Source organism: Gymnoscopelus microlampas (assembly GCF_963454915.1).
Source record: "Gymnoscopelus microlampas genome assembly, chromosome: 5".
NCBI lineage: Eukaryota > Metazoa > Chordata > Actinopteri > Myctophiformes > Myctophidae > Gymnoscopelus > Gymnoscopelus microlampas.
Genome location: NC_139942.1, coordinates 35,963,937 through 35,974,495, shown reverse-complemented (window position 1 = coordinate 35,974,495; position 10,559 = coordinate 35,963,937). Strand labels below are relative to the sequence as shown.

Here is a 10,559-nt window from a genome sequence, read left to right as displayed (position 1 = left end):
GTTTGGGAGATATTTAACTTTAAGTGCCCCATACATTGTGGATGCGGCAAAGGGAAACGAGTACAGGCTACTAATCCTACATACTTACTGCTAGTAACTATTCTTACTGTGGATCCCTCCCTTCCAGGTACAGTAGGATCTCATCCAGTTCACTGACGTGTCATCAAAACCTATTGCTTTGAGCTTATTGATCATAATTGGGTGATTAACGGTGTCAAAGGCCTTCTGGAGGTCCAGCATGACCATGCCGCAATATTTGCCCTTTTCGATCTCTTGTTTGATAGAGTCGTTCAAATAGAGAAGGCATGTGTCAGTGGAGTGGTTTGTGGAGTGGTTTGTGGAGTGGAGTGGAGTGGTTTGTTCTGAAACCACTAAAATCTCTGTTGATTTATCTCTGAGAGGGTAGCCTAAAAATGTATGTATCCACTAGTAAAGTTACTCTGGTTTGGTAACAAAATGTAAAGTGCGTTATAAATAAAATCCATTATTATTATTACTCTCAGAAAGTAGCAGCTTTGGGAGCTGCAAGCTTTTTATCTGACTTTCCAAGGAGTAGTGCACAGAACATAGAGAACGAGACACGTCCTGACCCCACAGATTTATCACTGTACCAGTAGTGTAGTGGAGTAGAGAGTGGTCTTACAAGCTACAGAGGTCAGGGTATGATTCTTGCTTGGGTTGCATAGAACCTTGGGAAACATGTTGAGGTGTTTTTTTTAACTGTACTGGAGTATTAGTGCACTTTTACTTCTACTCCACTACATCTGCAGAGGCAGATAGTGTACTTTTACTCCACTACAATTATTTGAAAGCTTTAGTTACTTTGCAGATATAAATTGTTATATTATAAAACATACATATTAACCACTTTAGCCCTTTTTATACCACGGCCATTTGAAAATAGCCGATCTACAAGGTAGATTGGCTACTTTAAAACATTTTAGTACTTTTGGTACTTTAAGTATATTTTGATGGCAATACCTTTGTACTTTTACTCAAGTAACATTTTGAACACAGGCCTTTTAGTTGTAATAGAGTATTTTTATATTGTGGTATTGCTTTTACTTTAGTAAAATGTCTGTGCACTTCTTCCACCATGAAACACAGTTGTGTTTAAAGAAACAATTGCTTTTGAATTCATCCTAAGGACTATGCATTATTTTCTATGTTTACAAAAAATAAAAATAACATTCACTTTTAAATGCATTCACCCTTCCCCTGTTGCTAATAATGTACTGTAGAGTTCATGGACTCACATGCGCCACATGGTGGCCGTTCAGCCACACTACACCTTAAAAAAGGTGTCAAATGTGGCACCACCAAGTAGTAGTGGCGCCTCTGTGGCACCACAGAGGCACTCAGATGGTATTACTGCCATTCTCAAGTGCTAACCACTGTATATGTCTGAGTAGGCTATAAGCTCTCAACGCCTCGCACTGCGAAGGGTTGAGAGCTTGTAGATCGGCTATTTTTGGCAAAGAGGCTAGGTTTTACTTAGACTAAGTAAAAATAAATGTTTTTATCTGAAACACAATTGTATACAATATAGAGGGGGTCCCTGCTTCATCTCTCTCTAGGGGGTCCCTGGCCTGAAAACGTTGAAGACCCCTGCTTTAACCCATTAAAACCAGGAAAGCATCTTTGTCATTTGGCTATTCAAGAATAGCAGATATACAAGCTCATAGAGCGTCACTTTGTGCTATGAGCTTGTAGATCTGCATTTTTTGAAAAATCGTGAACTTTTTGGCAAATCTTTGAATATAATACATTTTAAAACATAAACAATTTTTGCTTCTGGGGTCCCTGGAACAACATATGAGATGGGGGGATCCACGGCCAAACCTCTAACTTCCTGCTTACCAGGCAGTCACTCTACCCATTGAGCTGTGGATAGAGCACCCATTGTAAGCAGAAGTCACACTTTCAACTCCCACCCTTGCCAGGGTCAAAAACTTTATATTTGAAATCCGAACGTTTATGTAGATGAATGAATGGGTCAAAAATGGAGAAAGTGCAAACACCAGGTTGAAGTTCATCCATGACGGTCAGATCCAGACTGCACTAGCGATTTGTTTACATTCGACCGCATGGCTCATTTGCATAAGAGTTACCATATTGATTTTATCCCACTGTTGAGGGTTAGGGTTATGTTTTATATATTTTGTTTAAGACTTACAGTAGGCTGCCTTGCCCCACTGGAATACAGTGACTGATATGGATCAATAATACACTGGACCATAGTAAAATGAAGAATACCTTGTGATGTCAGTGACATTTTATTACAAATGAAAATAAAAATAAGAAACAGTGCAGTACCAATACATTTTCGTATAGCAGCAATGCAGCAGTAATGTACAATATAAATATAAATATATTGTCTGTCGGGTGGAAACCTCATTATGGCCAAAACTACTTTTCAGCATAAACATTCTAAAATAGCAAAAACAGCAGATCGACAAAACAACTACAAACAAGACTAAAAATACTTCGTAAAAGTACTCATTACGCAGAACTAAAGTTTTCAAATGGTAAAAGTACAATATTTGCCTCTGAAATGTAGTGGAGTAGAAGTAAAAGTATTGAAAATTGGAAATAATCCAGTAAAGTGAAAAAAATACCTACTAGTACTTAAGTACATAGTTACTTTCCACGACTGGTTAAAAGGGAGCTCTACCATTCTCCTCCATGTAGCCCACAAGGTGGTGCCAGATTCCATTACTGTAGCTGTGGGTGGCTCTGCTTCTCCTGAAAGTCTTGCAGGAGTGACCTAATTTTGTGAGATGAGCGATCATGCAGTATTTCTACCCTGCAGGTGCATGAAATATGACTGTAATAATGAACGAAACCGGACACAGCATTTGTAATTATTGTAACTTGTTCAAGTTGGGGAGGCAGGTGTGCATCGGAATACTCTTTTCTTTATTTCTACACTATCATTTCTGGTGATCACCTAGATCCCAGTTGAGAGCCTTGTGATGTCTGGCCTAGTGCTTACAGCATGTGTCCCAAGTTGGACATTTTGTCCAGCTCTGTTGTCACACAAGCCTCAGGCTCATGACTTATTTATCCATCTCTGTGAGAGCTGGGACTGTTCTTTGAATCAGGTTCAGAGATTAAAATATTAATTTCACTGGCAGGGCTGGTGAACTGTGTTTGCAGGGGGCCAAAATAGTGAGGGCACTATTATGTAATATCCAGACCCTTACACTGTAGCAGAGTATTTTATTTTAACTGGGAATAAAGTACCACATTGTGTTTGGCCGAGTAAACGAAATACAATCTAAAAGTTCTGAAATAATAGAAACTAAGAGTTAGAAATGGCACCAATAACCAAAATACAACCGAACTCAAGGGTAAGTGATTTATTTGGTTAAAAAAACGGTGTTTTAAGGTTAAAGCATGGATAGTAATCATTGTTATAGTGTTTGTCTCTCTAGCTCTTTAATAAACAGAAAATACATTTTCAGGAGGGTTGAAGATTTTCAGCCAATCAGGAAAGAATTCCCATGTATCAGCTTCAATTTCATAATTTCATATTTTCTATAGTCTTCCAGTTCCAATTTTGTCTGCTCATTTCCTAGTTCCAATTTCACTTGTTTAATCTGTATTCTGTGCAAGTTCTCCTGATTGGATAACATGTATCCCACCCTGAAAGGGCATTTTCTGTTTAGGGACAGGGAGACCCCTGTTACTGAACAAACACTCTACAGCAATGCTTACAATCAGAATATATAGTTAGGCTATTTAACACTAATTTTACAAAGGAATATCACTTGTGGATGAGTGTATTATTAAGCGTGTGTGCAAACGATAGTTAAACCAACACAATATCAAAAGGCTGGAGTGCACCAAGTGAGCTGCATGGTGAGAGCAAACGTTACAAATCGGCCCTGCAGCCTTTTATATAGAGGGAAAACCAGGTGGGCCAGATCGCCAATGATGACACAATCTGCCCTCCAATCACTCTGGGACACAGACACCAGAATAGTAACATTGACAACCAGATCAGTAACCATGACAACCCCATTATGAAGAGTACCTGTAGATTGAAACTAATCTGAAAATGAAAATTGTGAACTAATTGGCAACAATAAAAACTTTAGGTTAAGGCGGCATCACGGTGACATAATGGTTTAGTTATAAAACAGCTTTTGGTTATATTGGGTAGGCTACTACTGCTATTGTTGATAATAGCCATGTTTATCAACGATGTAGCCTATTCCACATCCCATGCAAGAGTTGGTGCTAATATTGATAATAAGGTATTAATGAATGTTAAGCAGCTGTCTGTTTTATTTATTTGCCAAGTACATTAACCCATTCCAGCAAGAAGTCAATAGCTTCAGTATTAATTTACCCCCCCCCCCTAAATTAACTTTCAGGATTTTACTTTGTAGGGACCAGCCACTAAGCCTTAGTCAAGGAGTATGTCTTTTGGTGTGGATGTAAACACCTGGAAGAAATCCACGTGAACACACAGAGAACATGCAGACTCCACACAGTGTTCTATTTTCCAGGTGCAACCGAGCAAGGTCACTCAAATGGATTCTGAAAGGAGATCTGAAATAATAATTTGGTCAGGTTGACTGATGTCTAATTTAACCTATCCTGTCAGGTGTAAATGAACCTGGATTATTAATCCCTTGAAATAAATTAATATATTTCTTAGATATGCCTAACAGGAGTTATCATATCATTCCTGGTGGAAACAGAAACATGTTCAGTTTGTGAAAATGATTTTTTTTAATCTGACAGTGTTACGTACTGTATTAACACCTAGACCCTGCTCTCTGTAATGTCTGTGGTACAATGAAATGATAGACCTGGGTTGTGTCCGAAACCACATACTTAAGTACTACATACTACACAGTATGCTATTTTAGGCTAGGCTGAAAATAGCATACTGTGTAGTATGTAGTGTGTTAGTACAGTATGTGGTTTCGAATGCACCGCTGGTCTCTGCAACCTCTGTGGTACAATGGAATGATAGCGCGCTAAAGCAGATTACATGTTCCTCTAGGAGAGTGAGGGCGTAACCAATGCTTTCACACTGATTGCATTTCCGAGGCTAAAGACATTATTCAGGATTGTTTATTTTTTTTTGAATTTGGCTTAAAAGGTTAATAAATTAGACAATGCTTTCTTATTAAAAAGTAATTGGTGTGTGTGTGTGTGTGTGTGTGTGTGTGTGTGTGTGTGTGTGTGTGTGTGTGTGTGTGTGTGTGTGTGTGTGTGTGTGTGTGTGTGTGTGTGTGTGTGTGTGTGTGTGTGTGTGTGTGTGTGTGTGTTAATGACTGACTGACTGACTGATAGACAGAGATGACCATGATACTGATATACATCATACTGACCATGACCAACCAGATACTGACCATGATACTGACAGTGTCAGTATCATGGTCAGTAGTATCATGGTCAGTAACATGAACAGTATCATGGTCAGTATGATGTCAGTATTACGGTCACTTAAAGTCTGTCTGTAAAGGGTTGGGGGTACTCCGAAAAATTGATGAAAGAAAATAAACGGCCAATTCTTTTAAAAGCCAAATCTTGGCACTGATTAATCGGTCGACCACTAATACTGACACCAGGATATTGACACCAGGATACTGATACCAGGATACTGACATATAGCATCACAAATAATAAAAAATGAGGCTTGTTTGACCATTTATGGGTTATGCAGTAATGTAGTTATCACAAAAGTATCTTTAATGCATAAGGATTTCCACGAGGCTTCATTCACGAGTTGAGGCAAGGTGATATGAAGTCTGTCTCAAGACACGCCCTACTCTGCCTCTCATTTGTGGTTGAGTTTGTTCTGAGGGTGGTGGGTAAGCCAATCAGAGGCAGAAAGGAAGTAGAAGTGACATCTCACATTGTGTGTTTAAAAAAAATGTATATTCCACAGTATAGACTGGTTTCCTGTTAATAAACATGAGAGGATGCTGCGCGCGCAAGAGAGGGGTGAGCCTATAGAGGGCGCTATTACCCGCAGCAGCTCTGGTCAAATGTCCATTCATAAAAGAAATGGTCTTCACCGGGTTTAATGAAAGTAGATTAAATTATGCAGTTTGTAATATCTTGTTTACTCAATAAAAATGATTTGTCGGAAGTTGGATCTGTTAGTCCTTTATTTGTATATAATAGCAGCATTATGCCTATTATGCCTATAATAGCAGCATTATGCCTATCTAACTCCCAAACACAACAACAGAGTGAATGGCGCTTCCGGGTCCGTTCTACCACTGGCATGCGCAGATTGCGCATTCTGCTCTGTGATGACGTTGCGCGGAAACCCGTCTATAAACCTGTGTAAATGTTTAAAATGTGTCAATTTGAGAATACAATGACATAGTAACATATTTTATGTATTTAAAATACAGACAATACAAGATCTGAAAGTATCTTGATACAAGTTACATCAAAAACCAGGCAAATAAAAATGTCAAAATACAAAAATGTATTAAAATACTGCCGGACCAAACCAAATATTGAGTAGCATAAATTAACACATTTTTCAGATGGTCGACATTTCTGTATTCCTTTTTTTGAGTGGTCTTATGTAACATTCTAATATTTTGAGATACCGGATTCTGATTTCATGAGCTGTATGCCGTAATCATCAAGATTAAAACAAAAAAGTTTGAAATATTCACAATTAATCTAGAATATATGAAAGTTTCACTTTTTAAATTATACTTTTCCATGATATTGCATTTTTTTTAGATGCACCTGTATCATAGAACCTCTTTTCCCCAATAGCTCATCCACTTTCAAAAAATAAAAAAGTGTCTTATCATAGAAAATGGGTCAACTCCTGATGCAAGGGCCATCTTTTGGCTACCTTGCCAAAAGACATGAAAAGTGGTTTACACAGAAGGGTGTAATGTTTATATACATCCAACCACCTATTCGACCGACTCAACACTGGGCACGGCACTCCCTCAGGTCGTCGGTGCTCGCAGAGTTTGAAGTCGGTCGTACGGTTCTCGAGATACTGCATGGTTCCCGAGGAACGCCATGGCTTCCCTGTGCAGTCAGTACTTGGAGGTTACTGGAGCTGTTACCATATTTGGGACAAATTCAGTATTCTGACTTCATCAACATGACGTCAGTCAGCTCCATATTTGGGCAAACACTCCATATTTGGACAAAAGTTGGGGGGAAATACATGATGTCAGGAGGGGTAAACAGCAGCCTGCAACTTAAAACACATGTCGTCTGAAAGAATTCTTAGTGTGTGTACTCAAGCAGGGGTATTAGCATCAACTACATCTCAGCTAGTTTGCTTATCTTTGTAGCCTTCAAGCAGCTAAATCCTCACTTGTAAGTCATCCGGATATCCTAAAGGATTCACTAGTTGTGTCATTCTCCAAGATTCAAAGGAATAAAAGGGGTGGGCAGAGAGGAGAGAGAGGGAAGGAAAGAGTGGTGTCCTCAAGTGGCCTTTCACCATGGACAATGGACATACAAAGACGGCGGAGGAGGTTTATTGCTTTTTTAACATAAATGAAAGCACCGGTCTGGGGTTAGACCAAGTGAAGAAACAACGAGAGAAGTACGGACCTAACGAATTACCACCTGAGGAGGTTAAATCTCTCTGGGAACTGATGATTGAACAGTTTGAAGATTTACTTGTGAGGATCCTCCTCCTTGCTGCCTGCATATCGTTTGGGCTGGCGTGGTTTGAAGCGGGAGAGACCATCACAGCATTTGTAGAGCCTTTTGTTATCCTACTGATTCTCATAGCGAATGCAATTGTAGGAGTTTGGCAGGAGCGAAATGCGGAGAATGCTATTGAAGCACTCAAGGAGTATGAGCCAGAGATGGGTAAAGTGTACCGTCAGGACAAAAAGAGTATCCAGTGGATCAAAGCAAGTGACATTGTGCCTGGGGACATCGTGGAGGTGGCTGTTGGTGATAAAGTGCCTGCAGACATCCGGCTTACATCTATCAAGTCTACGACACTGAGAGTTGACCAATCAATTCTTACAGGGGAATCGGTGTCTGTGATAAAGCGCACAGACCCTGTGCCAGACCCACGTGCCGTCAACCAGGACAAAAAGAACATGCTCTTCTCTGGCACCAACATCACAGCAGGCAAAGCTGTAGGCGTTGTGGTGGCCACAGGGGTCAACACAGAGATAGGAAAGATCTGTGATGAGATAGCATCCACAGAACAGGAACGCACACCCCTACAGCAGAAACTGGACGAGTTTGGAAAGCAGCTTTCTAAGGTTATTACACTGATCTGCATTGCGGTGTGGATCATCAACATCGGCCATTTCAACGATCCTGTCCATGGTGGCTCCTGGATACGTGGGGCCATCTACTACTTCAAGATCGCTGTGGCTTTGGCTGTGGCTGCCATCCCGGAGGGTCTGCCTGCTGTCATCACCACCTGCCTTGCTTTGGGAACGCGTCGCATGGCCAAAAAACATGCCATCGTCCGCAGCTTGCCCTCTGTAGAGACCCTGGGCTGCACCTCCGTCATCTGCTCTGACAAGACCGGAACACTGACCACCAATCAGATGTCTGTCTGCAGGATGTTCATAATTGACCAGGTTACAGATGATAGCTGCACCCTGAAAGAATTTACTGTAACTGGTTCTACATATGCCCCTGATGGAGAAGTGTCCCATGAAGGTAACTCAGTGAAATGTTCCCAGTATGATGCCTTAGTGGAGCTGGCCTCTATCTGTGCTCAATGCAATGACTCCTCACTGGACTACAATGAGACCAAAGGTGTGTATGAGAAGGTTGGTGAGGCCACAGAGACAGCTCTCACCTGTCTGGTGGAGAAGATGAACGTCTTTGACACAGATGTTAAGGAACTGTCCAAGATTGAGAGGGCTAATGCCTGTAACACTGTAATAAAGCAGAAGATGAAAAAGGAGTTTACCCTGGAATTCTCCAGGGACAGGAAGTCCATGTCTGTGTACTGTACACCAAACAAGGCCAATCAAACATGGTCCTCCATCAACAAGATGTTTGTTAAGGGTGCCCCAGAGGGAGTGATTGACAGGTGTACTCACATACGTGTTGGTCAGAACAGGGTACCACTGACCCCTGTCATTAAGGAAAAGGTAATGTCAGTGATCAGGGAGTATGGAACAGGCAGGGACAGCCTACGCTGCTTGGCCATGGCCACACAGGACAACCCCATGGGCAAAGAGGAACTGGTGCTGGAGGACTCAACCCGCTTTGTTGAATATGAAACTGATCTAACATTTGTTGGCTGCGTGGGCATGCTGGATCCTCCCAGGACAGAAGTGGCAGCCTCTATCAAATTGTGTCGCCGGGCAGGCATCAGAGTGATCATGATCACTGGAGACAACAAGGGTACGGCTGTGGCGATATGCAGACGAATTGGGATCTTTGGAGAGGACGATGACATCTCAAGCATGGCCTTCACTGGCCGCGAGTTTGATGATCTGTCACCCACTGAACAAAGAGAGGCTGTGGTTAAAGGCCGCTGCTTTGCCCGTGTTGAGCCCTCTCATAAGTCAAAGATTGTGGAGGTCCTACAGTCCTATGATGAGATTACTGCTATGACTGGGGATGGAGTTAATGATGCTCCTGCCTTGAAGAAAGCAGAGATAGGCATCGCCATGGGTTCAGGCACTGCTGTGGCCAAGTCTGCCTCTGAGATGGTGCTGGCAGATGATAATTTTGCCTCCATCGTAGCTGCAGTGGAGGAAGGACGAGCCATCTACAACAACATGAAACAGTTCATCCGATACCTCATCTCCTCAAATATAGGAGAGGTTGTCTGTATCTTTCTGACTGCAGCACTGGGTTTCCCTGATGCCTTGATCCCAGTTCAGCTGCTGTGGGTCAACCTGGTGACTGATGGTCTACCTGCTACAGCCCTGGGCTTCAACCCCCCAGATCTGGACATCATGAACAAGCCACCACGCAACGCCCGCGAGCCTCTCATCTCTGGATGGCTCTTTTTCAGATATATGGTCATTGGATGCTATGTGGGTGCTGCTACTGTTGGTGCTGCTGCCTGGTGGTTTGTTGCTGCTGACGATGGTCCCAGAATCACCTTTTACCAACTGAGCCACTTCCTGCAGTGTAGTCCAGAAAATCCAGATTTTGCCGGTGTAGACTGTGCTCTGTTTCGGTCTCCCATTCCAATGACCATAGCCCTGTCTGTCCTGGTCACAATTGAGATGTGCAATGCCCTCAACAGTGTGTCAGAGAATCAGTCGCTGCTGCGAATGCCTCCCTGGAAAAACATGTGGCTGCTGGGAGCCATCTGCCTCTCAATGGGCCTTCACTTTCTCATCGTCTATGTGGAGCCTCTGTCTATCATCTTCCAGATCACATCTTTGAACCTGACCCAGTGGCTGATGGTGCTGAAGATCTCGCTGCCCGTAATTCTTCTGGATGAGATGCTGAAGTTCATTGCCAGGAACTACCTGGAGCCTGGTGAAGAGCTGGAGAAGCCTGCCAACAACAAAGGCTTCTCCTTGTCTGCACGTGTGGACGGAATCTCCTGGCCCTTTGTAGCCATTTTCCTCCCTTTGGTGCTCTGGATCTACGCCTGA

At 42.2% G+C, this 10,559-nt stretch overlaps 1 protein-coding gene across 1 annotated transcript; it reads left to right on the top strand.

The window, feature by feature from the left end:
* Positions 1-7,457: 7,457 nt before the first annotated feature.
* On the top strand, positions 7,458-10,559 carry LOC311045325 (sarcoplasmic/endoplasmic reticulum calcium ATPase 2-like; the record flags this gene model as incomplete). The annotated part of the gene is made up of 1 exon (XM_084057161.1): positions 7,458-10,559. The coding sequence occupies one exon, from the start codon at positions 7,458-7,460 to the stop codon at positions 10,557-10,559; it is 3,102 nt and encodes a 1,033-aa protein (XP_083913287.1).